At 35.8% G+C, this 25,295-nt stretch overlaps 1 protein-coding gene across 1 annotated transcript in view; it reads right to left on the bottom strand.

Annotated features, from left to right (window-relative positions):
- PDE7B (phosphodiesterase 7B) overlaps positions 1–18,397 on the bottom strand; it is a 307,284-nt gene extending 288,887 nt beyond the window's left edge. Inside the window, exon 1 of the mRNA XM_032844823.1 lies at positions 17,987–18,397. Coding sequence (XP_032700714.1) covers positions 17,987–18,007 — 21 coding nt within the window. The 5' untranslated portion in view covers positions 18,008–18,397. The remainder of the gene's footprint in view (positions 1–17,986) is intronic.
- Positions 18,398–25,295: the final 6,898 nt, after the last annotated feature.

The following is a 25,295-nucleotide window of genomic DNA, read 5'->3' as shown; positions in this document are numbered from 1 at the left end:
TGTACCAAAACAAAAATCTTTGTCAATTGGAGATGCCCATACTTTCATGTGAAGAAATCTGAGCTTGTGCAAAGCCAACTGAGTTCTCATTAGGGGCCATGCTTAAGTATGATTGTGCTAAAAGAAAAAAAAAATCTACGAGTAAACATGGAATGGCATATTTATACCACAGTTTCTTTGTGCTGCTTTCAAGTATGTATGGAAAATTCCTGTCGTCAGGGTCCAAGCCGGAAGCCTCAGGCTCTTGCCACTAGAAATGTATAAAGGGGCTTTCATGTCTATAGAGTCTTCTGAAGCATGAGCTCTGGCAAGTCTCCAGTAATATAGGCAGTACCATGTAAAAACCAGATGTGTATGCATTTGCATCATTTCCTGGCTCCTCCTCCTCTCCTGACCCTTGGATGCTGGTGGAAGGATTAGTCCTCCACCCTCTTCCTATTTACGTTGTCTTTCCAGGTGATCTCATCTGGTACCAAGGCTTTAAATAGCGTATGCACTGACAAATCTAACTTCAGTTCTGATCTCTTTCCTGAATACTGCATCTCAAACTGAATGTGTCCTGAACAGAATTCCTAACTTCTCTCTGCAACCCCCTTCCCCATCCTCATCCTCCTTCTATCTTCCCTATATTGTCAGTGCTACCGGCAATGATGTGAGCTAAACATCTAGAAGGCATCAATCATTCTCAAATTTATTTTATTTAATGGTCATGTACACAATATACAAAGTACATACTACTGAACCCACTCCTAAGTGTACGTGCACACGCACACACACACATACACACACACTCTATCAGTCCTATAACACAGGCATGATTAGAATCCTTCCCCAATTTTACAAATTAGAGAACAGGTTACTTGTCTGAAGTTACTCGTCCAAGGTTACAAATCTGGTGGGAGACTGACCAGAGCCCAGGGAGCCCATCCCCAGAGTCCGGGATCAAAAGCATTATGTATCGCTGTCTTTCCTTCACATTCGATCCACCATCCAGTCCCATCTGTTCTACTGTCAGATGCTCAATGTCTGAACACTGATCATTACTCCACTGTCTCTGCTACCATCCAAGCCCCACTCACCTCCCATCTGGCCTGCTGTAGCCAGCAGCTGCCCATGATGGATACTGTACCCTGGGCTGAACAACCCATGCTCCACGCAGGAGCATAAATCAGTGGCTGTCCCTTCCCTGTCTACTTGGCTTCAGTGACTTCATTCACAGTGAGAGAGTAAGATTCAAACCATGCTCTGTGAAGGCCCATGAATTCTGGGCCCTGCTTACTTAGGCCCACTATCTCTGTCCTTCCTTTCATCTCATTTTGTTCCAGCAGCACTGGCCCTTTTCCGTCTTTACAACAGTGTAACTTGCTCTTTTCAAAGGGCTTTGCTCTCACTCTTTCCTCTACCTGGATGTCTCTTCTTCCAGGTCTTTTCATAGCTGCTCATCATTTCAGACCCAGAGAAGACTCCATTGACCTGCCAACACACATCCGTATCTCTGTGGCTGGCATCGAGCTGTCTCACTATCTTGCTTTATTTTCTTCATGGCATTTAGCTATGTCTGAAATGATCTGTTTTATCTACTTGTTTACCTGTTGACTGTCCGTCTTCCTCACTGGAATGCAAGCTCCGTGGGTAAGGAACTTTGCTTTTTCTACATTCATATCCCCAGTCCCTATACCACATTAGGTCCCCAAGTACCTGATGGTCGAATGAATGAAACGTGTTGAAAAGCCGTGACCTTAGACTAATTTTTTAACCAATGAAAGCCTGTGTTTGTTCCTGAAAGGGGGACAATTACACCTGTATGGAAATTTTCTGAGGAGATTTGAGAGATTTAATCAGAAATTAAAATTTTCCTCAAGATGATAGTGCTTATCAATATACTATATCGCAAATTTGTACTGATTAATAGTTTGCCACATGTGCAAAAATTGAGAGTTTTGCAATCAAAAGAAGTCTATATCTGCCCCTGTTCTATGACAAAAGTCCAGAACAAGGAATTCTCAGCTATATGCAACTTGAAACTCATCTTAGCCATAGGAAAAAATTCTCCCTGCCTGACACTCTTAAAAAAAATGTTTGATATTTTGAGATCAAACCTTTTTGGAGACAGATGACATAAGTTTAGGCCCATTTCACAGTTAGAAAATAATTGAAATCATCTTGTTTACTCAAGTGTGCATGAATAACCAGGTCAAAATAATCAGGTTTGTAAATATTTATTAACTTTAAATTAGCTCATTAAATTAGCTTAAATATTAAATTATCTCCTTCAAATGTGAAGGAGAGACAGCACATTAAACCAGTTTAAATATTAGTTTAAATATTCCCTTTTTTTGCATTTCTTTAAGGAAAAAACATTAAATATTTGTTCTGTTAAAAATGGAAAAACGGGGGCGCCTGGGTGGCTCGGTGGGTTAAGCCTCTGCCTTCAGCTCAGGTCATGGTCTCAGGGTCCTGGGATCGAGCCCCGCATTGGGCTCTAGCCCCGCACTGGGCTCTCTGCTCAGCAGGGAGCCTGCTTCCCTTCCTCTCTCTCTCTGCCTGCCTCTCTGCCTACTTGTGATCTCTGTCTGTCAAATAAATAAAATCTTTAAAAAAAAAAAGGAAAGACTCATGTAGCTTTTTAGAAGAATTTGAGGCAGTGGCAATTAAAAACTACATAACTACTATTTAGCTACTCAATAGTTCGTAACTCTTTGCTATTCATCTATAATGTGCTAAAGCTAAAAATGTCTTCTCAATTTAAAAATTCATGGAATAACACATGAAACTTAGTCATTTGGCTTAAATATCAAATAAATTTCCTTTATTTTAATTACCTGTGAGGTATGATATTATCAATGGAAAACAGTAACATTGCATAAAACTTACCTCTTATTAGTATGTTTTTAATTTATTATGTCAATATCTACTTAGTAATATGTTTGAAAATTATTGAGCATTGATTCTTTTTAAATTCCAATTTTTTCATCTCTATTTTGAAAAGAAAACATCACACAAGGTATGAAAACTAGAAATACACCTTTGTTTGAAGAGTATACCAATAGAGGAGAATGTATCAAGTTCATTTTTCTTAACTTCTTAATATTTTTATTCTAAAAATATATATTCTCAAGCTGTTTGAAAATTTCTCATAAGTAATTAGTGATTAGAGTCAAGGTTAAGGACGTGGTATATTTTGCACTTATTAGGTTTGACATCAAGTTTACCTGTGCTTCAAAGATATCCCAGGCAAAACCTGCATAGAGTAGCACTAGGACAGCACAAACACTCAGGAAAGCCAACAAACTGCCAGAGGCAATAGATAAATACAGAACACCAAAAATCTGGTTTTCCATAATTAGGCCAAAGTTTAATTGTAGTATAGCTAAGCTTATTCCCAGGAATATTTTGTTTGCAACTATTTAAATAATTAATTTGCGCATTCCATAGGACAAGCTAGTGTACTGAAAATAACATTTTTTTTTAAATTACAAAAAACAGAGTGCATTTAAGAACCAGGTGCTGTATGTAAGTGTTGAATAACTTAAATTGTATACTTGAAACTAATATTGCACTATACGTCCACTAACTGGAATTTAAATAAAAACTTAAAAAATAAATAAAAATAAAAATTTTTGAGTGTTTATAACACATATGGAGTATCATTTTCATTCAATGACATATTTGCTTGTATGAAACCATAAACTGTAAAACAATTAGGATAATAAAGAAATTTGCTAATAGCTCATTGTAGTTAATTTTTATCAGCTACAATCTAAAACATTAGCTTCCAGTCACAAAAATCATAAATCAAGAATTAAATAATACCTTTCTATAGGTATCTTTAATTGGAAATGTGAGGTGCAGATAAAAGTCTGTCTATTACAAATAGTTAATATCCTAATGAGACCCAAGATCTCATTAGGATATTAACAATCTTCAAAAGTGCTACTTTTTGTCAAAGTGCTACTGGAAAATAATAATTATATAAGATTATAATTCTTGTTTTGTTTAACTTTTGCATAATGGTTATAATGACCATAGTGAAATTTGGCAGGTGAACACATACTAATTTTTATCTATTTAGTTCATGACTTTGATGAATACAACTTCTCATTTTTTAATTTATTTCAAATATATGAGAAAAGACAATAAAATTTTTTTAAAAAATGAGAATTTACCACTGGTGAATATAATGCCACATCAATTATCCTTAATACTTTCTTCCCTTTCCCTCTTTTCACAGTCATTAAAGATATGAAAGGCAAGACAATTTGATCCAATCAGGATCAATAGCAGATAATACATATAGACACTCAAAATATATAAATAAAACAGTTACAAAGACTTTAAAACAGTATGTAGAATATAGTCAAGGATATGAAAGACAAGACTAAGAATTTTGAAAGAGATCTAGAAACTACAAAAAAGAATGCTAGAATTCTAGAACTGAAAAATGTCATAACAGAAGTTGTCAACTCCTTTAATGGATTAAGTGAGAGATTGTATACAGCTGAAGAAAGAATTAGGAAAATAAATGCTGGTCAAAAGAAAATGTCCGAAATGAAGAACAAAGAGACCAAAGGTGAACAATGGGGCAGAAGCAATGTTGAAAAAGAAAATGAATGGTAATTTTCCAAAATTGTTGAAAGATATCAAGATACACACTTAATAAATCATATAAGCCCTCACAGGAATAAATGCAAAGAGAATCACAACAAAGCAATAATGGTAACACTATTGGAAATTGAAGGTATAAAGAACTACAAATCGTCAAGAAAATTTTTGTAAAAAGGAGAGATTGCTTTTAAATGCTGTTTTCTGACTTCAAAAAAAAAAAAAACCAAAACAGTGAAAGTTATAAAGCAATATAATAATGTCTTGAAGTGAGGAGAGAAAACTACCAATGTAGAATTTTGTTTCCAGGAAACATTCACATTTAAAAAGGGCAAAATAAAGTCATTTCAGACAACGAAAACCTAAACCAAATTATCACTAGACTAAAAGAAGTTCTATATGCAATCACAGAGATGCAGGAAGTAATGAAGTGTATATATGACTGTATAAAAACATAATAATGTATTTATTATGGGACTTAAATTATATAAAATCAAATACCTGAAAACAGCATATAATTCAGGAGAGGTATAAAAATAGTTAAGACATTCATTCAAAGGTTCTCAATTTCCCATACAGTAATAAAAGTACTAATTTGCATCATACTTTGATTAGGTCAAACATACATTCTGTAAGCTCAGTAGTAACCAGTAAAACATGTGAAAGAATTTAAAAATAACAAGCTAATGGGAAAGGAAAATTCAATGACAAATAAACTCAACCCAAAAGATGACTAGCAATGAGATAAAAGGAAATCTAAAACAGGAAAACAAATGGAATGTAGAGAGTAAGTCAGCACTTAAATTAAAAAATATCACTATTACATTAAATATAAAAGGGCTGAATACTCCTCTGAAAAGACATATATAACCAGACTGAATGATAAAACAATGCATCCACTATAAAGAGACAAATCTAAGGCATAAACATACAGAAAATTTAAAACTAAAAGAATGAAAAATAGGTCACACATAAAGCATTGATGGACCAAAAAAAAGGATACTTTATCATATGAGAAGTTTCATTTCACCGGGAAGATATAATTTGTGTAAATGAAGTATTTATCAACCTCTTTCCGTTATCATTCCATCCCCTTAAGGAGTCTTTTTAGCTTCTCTTTCCAACACTGTATATTTGTTAGTGAGTCTTTTTGGAAGGACATAAACTATTACGATATGTAAGAATGTTCTGCTTCCCAAGAACCAATTATCACCCCACAGTGAAGGTATGATTTAACAGTACACCATTAAAATATTAGTTTATTAGTTTATATAAAAATGCTGATATTCAGCTATTTGATCCATAAAAATGGCAATTTCACATTGCTAACACAATATATGAAGTAAAAGATGGCAGAATTAAAAGGAAAAATAGACAAATCCACAATTAACTGGAGCTGTTAACATTCCTCTTTCAGTAATTAGAGGAAGAAAAAAAACCAGTAAAGATGTGGAAGATCTGAATAATGCAATTATTGAATTTTCTAACTGGCATATATAAAGCACTATACCTAACAACCACAGAATAAACATTCATTTCAAGTGCATGTGAAATGTTTACAAAAGTTGACCATATGCTGGGTCACACATACAAGCTGCAACAAATTTCAAAGACCTAAATCATACACAGTATGATCTATGATCACAGTAGAATTAAACTAAGAAACAATGACAAAAAGATAACTAGGAAATCTCAATATACTTGAAAATTAATAAATGCATTTTTAAATAATCTGTGGGTCCAAAAAGAAATTACAAATGAAACTATTTTGAATGAACTCATAATGGAAGTGCTAAATTTTGGGACACAGCTCGAACTGTTAGAGGAAAATCTATTGCTTTAAATGTATATCTATTCAAAAAGAAGAAAGACTGAAAAGTAAATGAACCAAAAACAACAATAACAATAACAACAACAACAAAACCATTTGCGAAAACAGAAAAACAAAACAAAACAAAAACCTCAGCAAATAAGTCTAAAGAAAAGAAAAAGAAGGAAATAATAAAGAACTGAAATTAAAAATAGACAACAAACATAGATAAATGAAGAGGATTTAAAAAAAAAACTTATTTACTTGAAATAGCTAATAAAATTGATCTTGACAAAACCATAGGGAAAAAAGGAAAAATAGGAATAGCATAATAAATTAATAGCAAGAATAAAAAGTAAGACTAATATTAAAACAGGATATTACAAACAACCTCATGCTAGTTATAAAATTTAGACAAAATAGCTAAGACCAAGAAATACACAACTTAACCAAAACTGAAAATAAAAGTAGAAAATCTGAATAGCCTATAAAAGTTAGTGGAATTAAAATTATAACTATAAAATTGCCTATAAAATATTCTTGGACCACATGGATTTATTTATAATTTTTAACAAATATTTAAGGAAAAAATAACACAAATTAATACAAATTCTCCCAAAATATTTTTAAAAGAATAATTTTTCTAATTTTATGAGGTCTGTGGGTCCCTGATAGGGTTGTTACCAAAAAGGATCATTTTAGGCTAATCTTTTTCATCAACACAGTTTCAAAATCCTGAAAATTATTAACATTCCAGAAACAAGGTAATGAGGGATTTAGGGGGAAAAAAAAAGCACAACATATCATGACTAAATTGCAATTATTTTAGGACTTCAAGTTTGATTTGACATTGTAAAATCAACCACCATCACAATAGAATGATACAGAAAAATCATATGATAGGTATCAAAAATATTTGATAGGTATTCATTCATAAAAACTAGCAAACTGGAATAGAAAGGAACTACCAAATATTATAAAGAATATCATACTAAGTGTAAAAAAAATATTGAAAGCTCTTCTGAGATTTGAAACAATCCATTTACCCAATGTTACCCTCTTCAACAATTTACTGACAATTCTAGCTAGCACAATAAGACAAAGTTCAGTATGGAAAAAGAAGATATATAACTGTCAATATTTTGAGATAGTAAGATTGTCTACCTAGAAAATGAAAGAAATTTACAGAATAAAGTATTAGAATTCATAAGTGAGTTAAGCAATGTTGATAAATTGATATAGAAAAATCTGGGTTTTTTGTTTTTGTTTTTGTTTTTTATTTATGTATTTGACAGACAGAGATCACAAGTAGGCAGAGAGGCAGGCAGAGCGAGGAGGAAGCAGGCTCCCTACTGAGAGGAGAGCCGGATGTGGATGTAAGTAAGCAGAGAGACAAGCAGAGAGAGAGAGAGGGGGGAAGCAGGCCCCCTGCTGAGCAGAAAACTCCATGCGAGGCTCTATCCCAGGACCCTGGGATCATGATCTGAGCTGAAGGCAGAGGCTTTAACCCACTGAGCCACCCAGGCGCCCCTAGAAAAATCTGTTTTTCTATGTATTAGCAACAAAAGTTAAAATTGAAATTGAAGAGATAACATTCTGAATAATATCAAAATAAGTAGCAAAAAATGTGTAAAATGGCCACAAAACAAGCTAGAAGATATTATTGAGAGAATTTAATAGAGACCTAAATAAATGGAGGGATACACTATGTTATAAATTTGAAGAGTCAGGAAAGATGTCAGTCTTTCCAAACTGATCAGTATCCTAACAGTGTTTTGTTTTGCAGGGAGGAAACTAAGTTAATTTATAATTTATATGGAACGAAGAACGACCAAAATAATCCTGAAGAAGAAAACAGAAGATTTTACCAAGGGGATAACATATATAGCAATCAAAGGTATTAAAATATATAAAGAATTATTATAAGTTAATATCTAAATGACTTATTTAAAAATTTGACAGAGGATGTTTACCTGACCTATACAAGTGAAAAAATGCTCCAATTTATTAATAATCAGGAAAATGCAAATTAAAACCATGATAAGCTATCATTACATACCTACTAAATGCTAATAAGTAAGGTTAATGGGGAAGTGATCTATCATATGGGGTTGATAAGAATGTTCATTATTTGAACCACTTTGAGCAATTTTTTGAATTTTCTAAGGTTGAACACTAACATTCTCTGTTGGCCAGCAACTTATTCCTAAGTATACGTTCAACAGAAATACAGGTACATGTGCACCAAAGTTGGGTAACAAGAATACTCAGGCCAGTATTTTTTATAATATTAAAAAACTAGATGCAACACAAATGTTTTTCCACAGCAGAATGACAAACAAATTCTTGCATATTCAAATAATTAAACACTATGGAATAATAAAAATAAACAAAATACAACCATATTTAACAACTGAATGAGTCTTACCCTGTAATGGCGAATGGCAGAATGGAGGAGGCATGATGGATTCCTGAGGTGGCAATAATGTAATAATGTTCAAGTTCTTGGCTTGGGTCATGATTGCACAGTTTCACTTATAATAAGTGAATTGTTATGTTTATTTATATGATGGGCATTTTTCTGTATATGCACTATTGTTTAATATAGAAAATTTTAAAAATTAAAAAAACTATATTTCTCTTAAATGTTTAAAACACCCAGCAGCACTATACACAAAATAGCTATAACTGCATGAAATAATTTTTATAGTTTGTAAGAAAATAGTACCAACTCTTAACACGCACAATGCTTACTGTCTTTCACACAGTGTTCTAAGCACTTTACAGGTAAAACTCATTTGATCTTCTCAACAATCTTATGAGACACTACTATAAACTCTTTTATTTTATAGTAAGTCCAGTGAGGCCCAAAGAGATTAAGTAACTTTCTCGGAATCATATTGCTAATAAGCAAACCACAATGAATGGCGCCAGATTCTGCACCATTCACCATTACACTATACTGCCTCTAACAGCCAAAATTCAGGTTTAAAGTGTCAGATTCATCCATTGTGCATCCATTTAAAATGAAATAGTGTTGTTCCTTTATATATTGGAACATCCTATAAATAAATATACCAAGTAGATTGCTTTAACATTTGAAACAGATACTTTTATGTTTTGCATAAATTTTTTTTTCAATTCATGCTTAGAATGATTAAAAATGAACTTGAAACATAAAGCATTTTAAACATATAAAAGCAATAAAATTTGTCATAAAAAAGCTGGGGTTGCATACCAATTCTGTCGGCTGTAACTTCTGTGAACCTCAATTTTCTTGCCATTAAAATAGGCATAACTAATCTTTTCCTAACAGGGATCTTTCAAGAATGAGGTGACTTGATATTTGTGCTATGAATCGAGTGATTAATTACATATGAAAGTCAATTCATCTGTGCAGTAAGTCCTAGAAATTTTAGAACCTAAAGTTACTTCACTTTAAATTTACATTTCAGGGGCACCTGGATGGCTCAGTCGGTTAAGCGTCTGCCTTCAGCTCAGGTCATGATCTCAAAGTCCTGGGATCAAGTCCCTTGTCAGGCTCCCATGGGCAGGCTTTTCCTGCCCTCTCCATGCCAGGTTCCCTGCTCAGCAGGGAGTCTGCTTCTCCCTCTCCTCATGCTCTCCTACTCTTATAAATAAATAAATAAATAAATATTTACATTGCAGAAATACAAAAGTCAAAAACTCTAAATAACTTGCTGAAAGTATTACTCTCATAAAGACTACCAAATGGAACTTAAACTCAAGGCTTTAGATTACAAGTTTAGTGCCCCTTGTAAAAAGTTTGAACCTTGGGGTGCCTGGGTGGCTCAGTCGTTAAGCGTTAGCCTTTCACTCACGTCATGATCCCAGGGTCCTGGGATTCAGCAGCATTGGGTTCCCTGCTCCATGGGAAGCCTGTTTCTCCCTCTCCCACTCCCCCTGCTTGTGTTGCCTCTCTCGCTGTCTCTCTTTGTCAAATAAGTAAATAAAATATAAAAAAAAAAAAGTTTGAACCTCATTTTTTTCTTCCTGCTTTCCCTTCTCTTTCACAACATAACATACAAACTGCATTTTTAAAGAAAAATTATAATTATTATCATTTAATCTAATAAGTGCATTTATTTCTTTTGTTAAAGAATTACATTAAAAGAGGCATTTTCTGTAGGATATATTCTCCAAATCACTGTCTTCTTGACATGAATTACCACATAAAAAGCTTTTATATAAATTTGTCTTCAAGTTTGAGAAAGTCTTTGCCTTTAATCTCTCTCTCATGCACTCACACATAAACACTTGGGGCAATATATTAATTTAAAAAAGAGGACAATATTTCTCAATTATTATATTTATAAGTCAATGAATTATTTTATGTGATTAATGATTTTTTAAATAATTAAAATAGATTTATGGAGACAAGTTTAGAATGTTGGCTCTGGTCATTCAAAACCTGCAATCAAACAAATTCCTATCTGTTTTATGTTTATCCTTTTCATTTTGTTTTTACTTAAAGATTACTCTTTACTCCAAACGTAATAGTAAAGTCTAGAAAAATATAAAATAAAAAGTACTGAATAACAAAAATGACTAATATTTACATTTTCCCAGTCAAATTAAAAACGAAATTGAACATGTTTTCATTTAGTTGAAACAGCAAGAACACTATCTTAAAGACATAGAAATATGCTATATTTCTATTTCATGGAAAACAACTTTTTCTTAAATTTAATGACCTTTTCTAAATCAAGGCATTCTTTAGATCTTTGTATTACTGCAGCATCTCCTTTTTATAAGAATGCTTCTACACTTTTGTGAATGACTGAGTTCTTTCATCTGACCAGACACAGCTGGCAAGTGGCATAATGAGAAAGGGAAATGAAAGTCTTTTTTTTTTCCTCCGGTAAAACCAAAAAATATATAAGTCATATTCATACTGAAGCATTAGTTGCTTGTATTGCAACAAATGACACATCTTAATACAAATAAGTGTTTTCTACTGTTTTGTGAATACATGATATTATAGCAGATTTTAATTTTAAAGGTCTATCAATGACGTGTGGTTTCCCTAAATACATTTGGATGAATATAAATTTTGTGTATTTAATTAATTCAAAAAACTAAACCAAAATGACCAATTCTAAAGCAGAAAATTTAGACAAAATGTTCAAAACAATAAAATATGTACAGTAAAATATGTATATTCAGTTTATGGAGAAAAATCTCAAATAGTTGGGCATACAATGGACCAAAAAATTTTCTTAGACATGTGTAAAATCTAGAAGAAACTTTGACCTTCACTAAGCTCCTTGTTTTGTCCAGGAGGAAACTGGAGTTCAGAGTGATGATTGGCCCAAAATTACTCAAGCAGGAGTGGTTCCTTGCTGGTCATACTGTGCTCCCTCACCATGTCAATGACACATGGGAAGAACTCAACAGGATTGAAGGAAAAAGCAAATGAAGCAATTTAAAAAACAAAACAGAACTCTTCTTTTACTTTCTATTTTTTTCTCAACTTTAAATATCACACAATAAAAATAAACATTTTTCATTTCCCCCACTATAGAGGTAATAAATTTGTGGGGAGAAAAGCTGAACAATTCTAAAGTATATGCATGAAAAGTACGTCTTGCTCCCCATCCTCTATTCCAAGTTCTCCCAGAGGTGTCCATTGTTTAAGATTTTTATTGGAATTGCCAGAAAATTTCTGTCGGTGTGTACGAATGTGTATATATAGTTGTGGAAATGTTTAGCCTTTTTTTTCCTTAATATGTCTTAAAAATCATTCCATATTTGTGCTTGCGGATCTAGCACATTCTTTTAAATAACTATATGTTTTCTATTGTACATATTTAAAGTAACATTTTCAACAACTCACCTATTATTGGATTCAGGAAGCTTCCGGGTTTTTTTATATTACAGAGCATAAAATGAATATAATTTGATATGTTCTTAGGCTAAGATTTACCAAGGTCAATGAATATGTAAGTCATTGACTATTTGATATCTTTTGATACCAAGTCAGACCAAATCAGGCATATGTTAACCTCCTTATATCTACACCTGGACCTAGGGAAACAGCCCTAACCCTAGATTAGCCCTAGACCTGACCTCCAATTGCAGGAGAAAATAGGCATATTCCTGAAACTCAGAACTCTTAAATATACTTCAGTATATTTAAGTCATGTATAAACCCCCTTTTTGAACAGAATCTTTACTTTGTATGTCTGAAGCAGTGGGCTGGTAATGATAATTTTCGTCGTGTTAAAAGGATATTTTATGTATTTCTTATTTATATGTTAATTATGATAATGTAAAACACAAAAGGTCTTAATAAGAAAACAATCTGGAATTTTAATAAAAAATCTTAGGTGAATTTACCAGCTACTAGAAAGGAAAAACTAATACAAACATTACTCCAAATTTTACTCAAGGAAACTCCATCAATATCTCATTACCAATCTTAATTTTTTCCATCTTCTCCTTACAAATGTAAGAAAGGGAGGAGACAAGGAAGGGAGGGAAGGGGGAGGTTAAACATATGACATAAACTTTCCTTACTGGCATATCGGCTAAGGCTATTATTTTCCTACTTCTATACTACATGCAAATAGATGTATAAAGCAGCCATGAAAGGATTTAGATTTTCAAAATATTGGTGTATTTATACAGTAGTACATTAAAACCTGTATATTGTTTAATAAGTTCCTGTGTGTTTAGTGTTGAGTTATTTTTAGGTTTATCTGAAATTACAAACCTTGCTCCCTGTGCTCCATGCTTGAGCTGGTAACTGTAAACTGTCACATAGAGGAGATGCCAGGACGAATGTTCTGACCCAGTCTGACTGGTGAGATCTGACTGGATCTCACCAGTGTGTCTGGATTAGGGGAACTGAACTGCATCAAATCCTACCACTAGGATGAGGCAGTGACCCTGGACCATTAGGGCAAAGTTCTCAGAGCAGGTACTCAGTGGACAACAGATTCACCAAAGAAAATGTTTTTTGTCTGAGGATTCCTCCAATTGGATTATCCACATGTTTTCAATTATGCTAAAGAAACCAGAATTGGTTTAAGGAGATATTAAACTAAATAATATAGAAAATCCATAATAGTGATTGGCACTCAGGAGAAAGATTCTTGTCATGTAATGTTATAGTACCCAGCTACAATGAACACAGAGCACGTCCCTTACTATATGAAGGAGTGTTGCCGCCACGGAGCAGCCCATCAGCCTTTCACAAGAGAACCGGGGGCAAGGCTGGGTGATTGTCTCTGGGGAGCAATAGTCTTCCTGAGGAGAAATTCTCCAAAACCTAGGACCTTGTTTGGCTTTTGTTTTTCTTTGGCAATGAGAGTATTTTGGAGGTGAAATTATGTGAATTTGGAAAACTGAGCAAAGGCAAAGTAGAAAGGGAAGTGGTAGAAATAAAGAATGGGAGAGATGGAAGAATAAAAACAAATGGATGCTAAGAAGTTATACTAATCTTGTCAGATTTGGGAAGGAAAAAGGCATTCTACAAATATTCCAATGGCTGCATTTAAAGATGAGGAAACTGAGGCCCCCCAAATCTAAGAAATGTGCACTAACTCACATGGGTCATCTCCAGAAGTTCCGAGCCGCTAGGTAAGCTTTCCTAACAGTGAGGGCATTTCCCAGAACACCACCACATTGCATCAATACTCAAGCCCATTGCAGCTTGTGACCATTTCCTGCTTGTAACAAATGGCTGCTGGCATCTGGGGCTGCGGTTAAAGTTCTCCTGCTTTCTATGACTCCTTGGGGTTCCAAGTTCAAACGATGATAGAGAAGATACCATCATCACCATTGATTTAGTTCACTGACTTAATTCACCATCTCCATCCTGTGCAGTAACTTAATTCGGCCCCTGGAGAAAACTTCAGCTGTCTTCAATGTTATATTTTTGTATTTTTTTAAATAACACCATTATATATGTTATTTTAGAAGAATGGCAATGCCTCTAATTGATCATATTAAAGATCACCATAATAGAAATAAATACATAGATAGAAAATTTAGTTTTCTTCTTAAATTCCAATTGGCATAGTTTCACCTCTTCAGTTTCACTTTTCCTCATCACTACCTCCTTCCAAACTCTGCTTTGTTCTTCCATTTCTCTGCAAAGACTTCGCTATTCGTTTATATGTTTATCCAGAATTTAAATTTCCCAAAGGTGGAAATCATTGCTTATCTATCTTTGTATTCATTCATGGGGCATGTTGAAAATACACAGTGATGTTTTTGAATAAAGGTTTGATGCTTTCACATTTATATATATATAAATGGAATTATTTTAAAAACTCTAAATTAAGAATACTATAAAAAGTTTCAGATAAAAAGCACCGTTAGAAACACAATACAAACAGTTTCCTTTATAGATAAGGAAACTGAAGTCAAGAGTGAGCAAGTAGCTCAGTCACCCAGCTAGTTAGAGCCTAAAGAGAATACCCACCCTGGTCTCCTGTCTCTGCCTCCTGTTTTTGTTGCTGTTGTCGTTGTTTTGTTTTGTTTTGTTTTTTTAGTGTGCTCCATGCAGTCACTTTCTAATAAGTACAAATGAAATAATTTGGATACCTAAATGATTCTTGGAAAAGTATAAATACCTTGGTTATACATTAGAACTTTGACACGCTTCACTCTCTGCATTCAAATCTCTAAGTGCTTGTGTATAGTAGATATTCAGTCAGTTTGGGTTTCCACATCCCTTTTTCCCTTCTCTCCCCCAAATTTCCATATCAATCACTTCAAAAATTGCTAACACATGCACCATCTCACGCATCAAAGTTAGCACGTCCACAAAGTCACCCAAGATGCTCCTGGAAGCCAATGATACAGATCACAAGGCTGTTCTCATGTGAATGATGGAAGTGCTCTCCAAGACACATTGTTGGGAGAAATGCAGGTGCCACCATGAGGAAGCACTGTTAGAGAGGACCTCATTACATGTCCAAATGCCAAATCCCTTCTTCCTCAGCCAGATGTACGTCTTAGAGGAGAGGTTCCTACTTGTCTCTAGGCTACTTTTGGGATACACATGAAAAGTAGCACATGTGTGTCCACCATAGGATGGTGGATTTTTGGAATAAGACATTCTGTATATCCAGTGTCCCTGGTAAGTGACCTACTTTCCCCAATAAGATGTCCCCACAAAGTCAGTGTCAGTTGAACCACTTAGACTACCTGTTAGCTTTTACGTTTAGATGTTCGGAAGTCTATCCTAATTTTTAATTTTGGTAGTTCTCTTTAATATAATGAAGACCTCTTCATCTTGCTTGAGATTAGTCTAGGGTTTAAAAAATTCCTTCCAACACTGTTCTGTGAATTGACAAGCAGCTTCCCCCGTGATTTGAGCCTACCTAACAACCTTGGACTTTGGAAGATTAATTACTAGGCAGATGCATTTTCAAGGTGGTTCATTTTCACTTTGAGGAAACTTGGTCATTTTACTTTTGCATCTGTTTGGAGTAGGATGTCCTTTGGCTGAAAATAACACAAGTCAATGCTGAGAATGCCCTCCTCTGTACTACTGATGTGCTGATTTCTAGATTACATTTTAGGCCGGACTGACACCAAAAACATTTTTTAAAGACAGTAAAAAATGCCATACTTTAGAATCATTTAAATAAATTACAACATATGAAGGGTAGTAAGTGCTCAACAAGTATTTTAACTAGGTATTTATTGAGAACTGACAATAAACAGCTTTGTGCTGAACACCGTGTAAAGCACCAAAAGGTGTACTGGTACAATGATTTTCCCTAAGTCGATGTCTGTTCATGACACATCTTGAATTTTTCCACACTTACCCTAAGTAACTTGATTCAAAAAAGGGTTTTCTGCCAGCTAATTTGCTGACTTAGAGTCACCACTGATTTTTGTCTCCTTTTGTTCAACTGAGTCAGTACAGTCTGAAATTGGACAGCTTATAGTATCAGGTAAAAATCCTTACAAAGAGGGTACAGTCTTCGGAGTTGCAACTAGTTAACTTTGGGCTTCTACTTGCTACAAAAAGCAACTTCATTTTATTGGAGAAAATGTCAATCAAGACGCAACTACTGACACCCATCTTTGTTTCCCCAGCCAGTAATACAAGATAAAGCAGAGGAAATGGAGGGACCGCATTTGCAACACACAAAGTCCTTGTTTTCCCACTAGGCGCTGGAGAAAAGCAATTGTCCATTCACAGCACATCCTCTGCATTTCGGAGCTAATATTTTCACAGTTCTTAACTTAGTACATTACAGTCTCATGCAGTTAATTTTGTTAACCCTTTGAAATGCACTATGTCTTTGATATCTTGCTTAATATTTCTAACATGACCCAGTTTTTAAAATTTCTGTTTCTCAAGGTGGAGAATAGAAATCTTTAAAAAAAAAAAATCAAGTAAGAAATTTTGGAAACAGAGTCATGGTTTCGAATAATCTCATTTTACTTGCTATTGCATAACTTTGAGAAGGCTAATAAGGAAATCCAGGTTAACCATATGTTACTGGAATTGCTTTGACAAAAATGGACTCTTTGCACAGAAATGATTTTTAGCAGGGGTCCCCCTCAATGCATAATAATAACGTGTCATTGAAAACAACATTAGCGCTATGTTATTTGCCCTGCTTCCTGCAGCAGTTAGTGTGTTTACTGTCTATGCCTGCCTTCTGATGCAAAGAGGTTTACTCACAGTCACTCTCCCCAAAGCCCATGAAGAACAGAATCTATGGATGATTAATTAGATCCCCAGCTCAATCACTGAGGTCCCTAATTAAATATCTCACTCTGCTTTCAACTCTTGCAGGAAAAGAAAATTAGCAAATTCACAGGGTTAATAAAGAACTTTTTAGTTTCCTTTATAAAAAGTAAGATCTAAACCATGGGTCATCTAACTCAGCGACAGCACCTCTTCTGCCAACTTCCAAATCCAGAATATTTTTTTAAATGCAACAAGGTGCTAAAGTGCATTTTCTTCAGGAATTCATTTTTCTGACATACTTCTACAAGTTTTTCTACCTTCAGCCCTATTACTTATTAGCTTATTCCTACTAATTTCTTCTTCTTGAAGTCTGCTATCAACCAACATGACAAACTCAAGGAAAAAAAAAACAAAAAACAAACAAAAAAAACCCCCTGATTTTCCTGCAGTCCTCACCAATCTCTGTACCAATATTTTCCTGCTCAATCTCCACTGAAAAGAAATATGACCCAACTCTAAGATTTATGTTGAAGAAGAAGTATTGCATTCACTACAAAAGAAGGGAAAAAGGATTCCTCCTCCACGGGGTCTCAAAGTGCAATGAAAATCCTGGAGTCTCGCATTTAGGCTGGTTGGAATGAAAGGGTTAATTCAGGGTAAGTGATAATGTTTAGTCCATTCGCCTAGAAAAAGGAAGGAAATTCAAAAGCTGGTTGCTGTAGTAACAATCACAGACCAAAAAAAAAAAAAAAAAAAATATATATATATATATATATATATATATATATATATATATATACAGGTTCATTTTAAATAAAACTCCTGCCATCTCTCTGTGATTCTGTTCTCTCAAGAAAAATGAGCTTGCCGCTTAAATTTGTTGTACCTACCTCAACCATTAAACAAGACATTTAACCATAGTGGCAGTTCTGTGACCTTTGAATGCCGTGAAATCTCTGAGCGGTGCTGCTTGTTCATGAAGACTTGTGCTGCAGAATCCAGCAACTTCATCCAGGATTAAGAATATAATTAAGTAAAAACAAGGAAAAAAGAAAAAAAAAAAAAAGAAACACAAAGGCACGCAGAGAAATCGAGAGAGAAAGAAAGTAGAAAGAGAGATTGTCTCTGGGTGAGTACACGACTTTTCTTCCAGGCAAGCGCTGGGACAGAGCCGAGCCTGCTGCAGTGCCCAGACCCACGACTGGCTGGGGGAGCAGGCAGGCAGCCGGCCTGCTAGGCTGGGAGGTGCTGTCAGTTGCCACAGGCGAGGAAAAGCAGAGACCAATCGGCTTCAACTCTGGCGGCTTACTGGAGTGGAGCCTTTTCTGTTTATGTTTCCTCATTTCAAGAGTGACGTCAAAGGGTTTAGTTTTTCCTCTGCATGTGCTATTAATTTTAAAGTACTGTACTATGGGAAGAATGTGTGTGTGCCTGTGGTTAGTCTGGGCACCCCACTCTCAGGAGAGCCCAAGAAACATTTCCTATACTCAGGAATGGATTTTAAAAATTTAAAATACCTCATGGTTGGGTGTATCAAAAACAAAAAGAAAAAAATAGACAAAAACCTTGAGCTAAATAATAGTGGCAAGATTTATATACTCTTTTTCCAAATGTAAGTTGTGTACATATGCCCACTTGACAGCTGTTGCTTATTTCAAAATGAACTCTTTGTCAGCCTTACCTAAAATGAATTGTTAGTTAATCTTTATAGTCATGGATGCAGAATTCTGCAAATGAGCTGGTGAGCGATAATATGTGCAGGCAAAAACAGAGATCCTGTTTATGCTGCTGATCCCTGATTTTCTATCTTTCCTCCAGCTTCTGTGGTGAAGCTTTAGGATTATTTGTGCTAGGGGGATCCTTCCTGCAACTCCCCACAGGGAATCATTCAAGAAGCAGGGCGTGCTGATGCCATACAAGCATGCCTGGGATTTCAGCATGTCCTCTTCCCAAATGTGTGAAGGTACAGTTATTTAAGGATTCTTCCTCTACCAGGGGCCCCAGCTTATCCCTGTATCTCTCTTCCTACTCTGGAAAATCTCAGTGGTGACCATCTGTTGTTTCTCCCTCCCCCATATTCTCTCCCTTCTCCCCCTGCCCCATTCTGCTAATAGAACCTCTTTTTTTCTTTAGGAAACTTTCCTTTCTCCACCTATGGACCGCACAGCCTTCCTCTGCCACCTCCCTCCTCCCTCTCAGCCCCTGAACCCCCACCCCACAACAGAACTATGAAGGGCATGTGACCCAGACTGGCCAATCAGATTTCTCCATTGCTCTAGACACAGAAAATGTTTTAGGGGTAGGCACATCACTTAAGAAAGGCCAGAGTCCTTTTTCAAATATTAATACTGATTCTTTGGGAAAGGACATATTTCTGTCTCTCTACAAGCGTATGCGGTAGGGTTAAATAAGCCTGTAGTTGTTAGGGTTCATCTTTGATGTTGAAGATACAGCAATGAACAAAACAGATAGTACCTGCCTTCATGTACTTTACATCTGAGGGAAGGGTGAAGACAGGCAATAAAAATAAATAAATATATAATATCCGTTGGTAATAAGGCTTTGAAATAAAGGAAAGTAAGGGCAAGGAGTAGTGTACATGTGCGTGTGTGTGTGTTTGCTGTTTTAGGTATAATGATCATGGAAGCACTATGATAAAGCAATGTGGAGCAGAGTCCTGAATGAAATGAAGAAGCTGGTCATCTGTGTCTCTGCATTCCAGGCAACAGAAGCTGTATGAAGTCCTAAGACAGGTGAATGCTTGGTATATTCAAAGAACAAGGGAAATAGAGTAGCTAGAAGAGAATGAGCAGAAGAAAGAAATGGGTTTAGAGAGATATGTCTCAGGAAAGATCAGGAAGTATCTTAGATGCCAGTTAAAGTATTTAGACTTTATTCTAAGATGGAAAACCTATCAGAGTGTTTTGAACTAAGGAATGCCTATGATCAACATAAATTCTAAAAGGATTTCCTCTCCCTTCTGTGTGGAAAATAGACTCTAGAGGAACAAGGGTAGAAGTAGGGAGGCCAATAATCAGACCATTGCAATAATGGCTTGATCTTGGGTGAAGGTGGGGAAGGTGAAGGAGGCCAGATTCTGGAAGGATGTGTGTGTGTGTGTGTGTGTGTGTGTGTGTGTGTGTGTACACATATAGAATTAGCAGGATTTCAAGATGTGGGGTGTGAGAGAAAGAGAGGAATCAAGAATAATTCCCAGGATTCCCTCTTGAGCAAACTAGAATAGAGTTGGCACTTACTGATAGAGGGTAACTGGAAGAAGAACCTAGTTTTGAGCTGAAATAAAAAGTGGTTCTGGGACTTCATTCAACAGCAACAAATATTTATTGATCATGTACTCTGTACAGGCACTGTTTTAAGTGTTAGAGATGAAGAAGTGAACACAAACAAACAAACACGAAGGCCCTTGCCCTCATGAAACTTGGGTTTTTCTGAGAGAAGACATATCATTACAATAAAGTAGAAGATTATAAAGGATACACTGAATGGGTGATGTGGAGTAGATGGTTCTATATATAGAACTGGAGTTCAGGGGACTGTTCTGAGCTATAGATATAAATTTGAAAATCATTGTATATTCAAGGTATTTAACACCATGAGACTGGATGAAATTACCAAGGCAGTGAGTATAGGTGGAAAAGCCCCAGGCAGTCCAAGATTAAGTAGTCAGGAATATGAGAAAGAACAAGTGGAGGAGACTGGGAAGGAACCTCCAAGAGATAAGAAAAAAACCCAAAATTGTGATACCTTGGAAGACAAATGAAATTTTCAATGATCAACCTTGTAAAATGAAAATTAGATGAAGACTGAAAATTGACCCTTGAATTTAGAATGTGTAATCATTTGTGTCCTTGACAAAATCAGGTTCAGTACAGTAGAAAGGGTAAAAGGTCAAGAGAGAATTAAAGAGAAAAGTGGGGGCAGACAGTATAGGCAATTCTTTTAAGGTGTTTTTCCCCACAGAGAGCAGAGAAATGGGGTACTAACTGGTAGGGAGAGTGGAGTCAAGGAGTTCTTTCCAACTAGGAGAAATATCAGTATTTTGTATGTAGTGATAGGAAATATCGAGTTAAGAAGAATAATTAGTGATGCAGAAGAGAGAAGGAGAAATAGTTGGAACACATGGAGTATGTGGTACACTGAATTGCCCTTCAAAGATGCCCAATCTCTGGAATCTGTGACTCTATTATATTACATGACAAAAGGGACTTTGCAGATATAATGGAGGTAATGGATCTTAAAAGATGGAGATTGTTGGGGCACCTGAGTGGCTCAGATGGTTAAGTGTCTCCCTTTGGCTCAGGTCATGATCTCAGGGTCCTGTGATTGAGCCCCACATCAGGCTCCCTGCTCAGTGGGGAGTCTGCTTCTCCCTCCCCTTCTGCCTCTCTCCCTACTTGTGCTCTCTTTCTCTCCCCCTTCTCTCAAATAAATAAAGCTTAAAAAAAAAAAAAAGATTTTTTTAAATTATCTGGTGTGCTCAATCTAATCATATGAGCCCTTAAAAGCAGAGAACTTTCTCTGGCTGGAAGCAGAAGAGAGATGCAGCAGAAGACGTTAGAGAAGTTCCAAGTATCAGAAGTATTCAATGCACTGCTACTGGTTTCAGATGTAGGACCTGTGTGCAAGGACAACAGAGAGCTAAAGGCTACCCCAGCTGACAAGAGCAAGGGAACAATCACCTTAGTTCCACAGCTACAAGGCATTGGATTCTGCCATCAACCTGAATGAACAACCTGAAATAAATTCTTCCCTAGAACCTCAAGAAAGAAACACAGCCCTGTTGACACCTTGTTTTCAGCCTTTTAAGACTCTAAGCAGAGTATCTAGCCAAGGCACCTACAGATCTATGAACTAATGAAGTTTCTGTTAATCCATTACAGCGGTGATGGAACACTAGTATAAAACAATTGGCTTTAGAAAGCAGCATGGATAATTCATCCACAGAACCAGAAGAGAAGGCAGAGTAAATGGTAGAGATATAGCTAGGTGGATTGTAGTAATGGTGGTGCAAGATTGTGAAAGTTCTCTGTGATTTCTAATTTCTCAGTAAAATTGGAACCAAGTATTTTTTAAAAGATTTTAGTTATTTATTTGACAGACGGAGATCACAAGTATGCAGAGAGGCAGGCAGAAAGAGAGAGGGGGGGAAGCAGGTTCCCTGCTGAGCAGAAATTCCCAATTCAAGGCTCGATCCCAGGACCCTGAGATCATGACCTGAGCCAAAGTTAGAGGCTTAACCCACTGAGCCACCCAGGCACCCCAGGAATTAAGAATATTGACTAAGAGACAGGATAGAAGAAGTGGTGAAAGTTTGAAGAGAAAAGAAGTGAAATAGTCATCCAGAAGAGTAAAAATAAGGAGTTATCATAGAAGGATAACATAATGGTCAAGAGTACTAAGGGCTTATTTGAGTTTAGTTGTCACAAATTAAAGTGATAATAGAGAGTGTGTTACCTTTACAATATCCATGAGACATTCGAATAGAAATGTCATATGGGCAGCTTGGAGATAATTCTGGGGAGGTAAGGGCAGATGAAATGCTATTGAAAACTATGGGAGGGCATGAAATCATTTGATGAATGAGTATAGACTCAAGGTCGAAAGTCTGGGGTCTTCCAATATCTATTGGGATATTGGGAAATTGAGGATGATCTAGCAAAGGAGACCAAAAAAGACCAGACATGGAGGTAGACACACAACCAAGACAGCGGCCTCTCAAAAGTTAAGTTCCAATAGTTGGTGGTGCGGACTGAATATTTCTACCCTCCCCAGTACTCCCAAGGACACTCACCAATTCATATGTTGAAGCCCTAACTCCCAGTATGACTGCAATTGGAGAAAGGGCCCACAGGGAGGTAATTAAGGTTAAATGAGGTCATAGAGGTGGGACCCTAATCCGACAGGTCTGGTGCCCTTGTAAGAAAGGAAAACACACTAGAACTCTCTGTATCCACCATGAGAGAACAGAGCCAAAGGTGAGCTTTCTGCAAGCCAAGAAGAGAACTCTCACCAGACACTAACTCTGCTCTCACTTTGATCCTGGTCTTCCAGTCTCCAGAACTGTGAGAAAATAAATTTTTATTGTTTAAGTACCCAGACTATGATATTTTGTTACGCAATCCAAGTGGACTAATACAGTTATGTGAGTCATGAATTCTCTTTTTTTGCTTGCAGCCACTTCAGTTGGCTTTCTGTTCCTTGGCTTTCTGTTCCTTATAGCAGGAAGAGTCCTAACAAATTCAATATACGGTGTCAATGTTTCCTAGAGGTGACTGTCAACTCTCCTCTACCTGATATAAACACTTCACCATTTGCAGCTTGAAAAACTTTAAGGATCTATCTGTGTCTGTAACTATACCTATATCTATCTAGTCATTTCCACCAAGTACAATAATATTTATCTAAGACTAATTATTTGAAATATTAACTGGTTTTCCAAGGCACCATTATTTAACATATATTTTGGAGTATTCTTTGAAACACAACATTTGAAATGACCACATTTTCTGTAATTTATTAGCTATAAAAATAATCCACAAAGAGCCGCCTTACTTTGGCCTCTTCATTTTCTTCCCAAATTCCCTTTTTAAATAGCTCATGACTCACAGAAATGACCACTCTTAGTCATTTTCTTTCCTTTATAGTTTAACTCTCTATTTTCTCTAATAACAGAATAGAAAATATAATTCTTCTTGTGCTGCATCTCAAGAAAGATAACTTTCTCAGTGACCTCAGAAATATTAAATTTGCTCAAGAAGTACCTATTGAGCATAAACTATTGGCAAAACCCAGTGGTGTATGTTCAACATACTACTGGGGTTGACAGAGATCAACAGATGTGATCTCTACTTTTGAAAGTTATATATTTGGCTTAAAGGGCAATATATATGTTTGTATAAGAGTAATAAAAAGAAAGATGCAGTAAGGATTCTAAAGATGGAAAAAGACACAATGGAAATCCAAAGAAAGGGGAGATTATTTCTCACAAGGGGAAGACTTTGCATAATGTCTGAGATTTCATTTGTCCTGAACCAGGAAGACATGTTATGTTGAGAGACTAATCTGTAGGTTAAGTATAAGGATATGGAAGTACAGGACATGGGAAAGGAATGATATATTGTGAACCCATCATAGTAGATCAGTGAAAATTATAGAACATTAAATCTAAAATTTGAATTTTACTCATTAGGGAGTAAGGCATTATTAAAGGTCTGCAAGTAGGGAATTAAAATAGCAGTAGTGTATTCCTATTCGCTGAAAAGTCTAGTGTTAAGTACAGACAATTAAACATGTGATTATAATACAATGGAGTGAGGAATGTAATAGGGGAAGTTCAGGATGATTTGGGAGTATATAGGAGAGAAACCAACACCATATTTTTAACTCAATCAAGGCTTCTCCCTGAAAATACTGACATCTGAGATGAATTCTATAAGATAAGTAAAAGGTTCTCTGGTAAAAAGGAAAAGTACCTGAAATGATTAAGAGCTGCTCCAATAAAAAGGGAGGGTACAAAATGATGAATACTGAAATGATAACATAAACATGGACAGGTGAAGATGAGCATGGTTTACTCCAGGGACAGAAGCAAATTCAGTTTGGTTGGAGTGATAAGAAGTAAATACAGGGGGCACCTGGGTGTCTCAGTCCTACTCTTGATTTCAGCTCAGGTCATGATCTCAGGGTCCTGAGATCGAGCCCTATGTCAAGCTCCATGCTTAGTGGGGAGTCTGCTTGAGATTTTTTCCCTCTGGCTCTTCCCCAACTCACACGTGTGCATGCACACTCTCTCTCCCAAATAAATAAGTAAATCTTAAAAAAAAAAAAAAAGAAGAAGAAGTAAAGATAGTACGGGGCTTTTAAAGTCATACAAGAAATTGGGACTTTGTTTTAAAAGAAATTGGGCTATATTGAAACCTTTACATAATAAAGGATCAACTTCATATTTTGAAACATAACTTTGGCAGTTATGTGGAGACCAGACAAGGGAAGTCTGGAGACAACAAGTCCAGGAGAGAAAGTACAGTAGCTTGGATAAGGATGGTGGTCATGTGGAAGGAGAGATATGAGAAAATTTAACATTGTTTAGGAGATGCCTTCCATGGGATTCGGTGATAGATTGAAGGTGAAAGTTGAAAAGCTTACTATGGGATAAGAATAAGGAACAAGACAATCAAG

The sequence above is a fragment of the Lontra canadensis genome, unplaced genomic scaffold, assembly GCF_010015895.1.
Source record: "Lontra canadensis isolate GAN:19392208 unplaced genomic scaffold, GSC_riverotter_1.0 scaffold156, whole genome shotgun sequence".
NCBI lineage: Eukaryota > Metazoa > Chordata > Mammalia > Carnivora > Mustelidae > Lontra > Lontra canadensis.
This window is presented reverse-complemented; position numbering and strand designations above follow the sequence as displayed.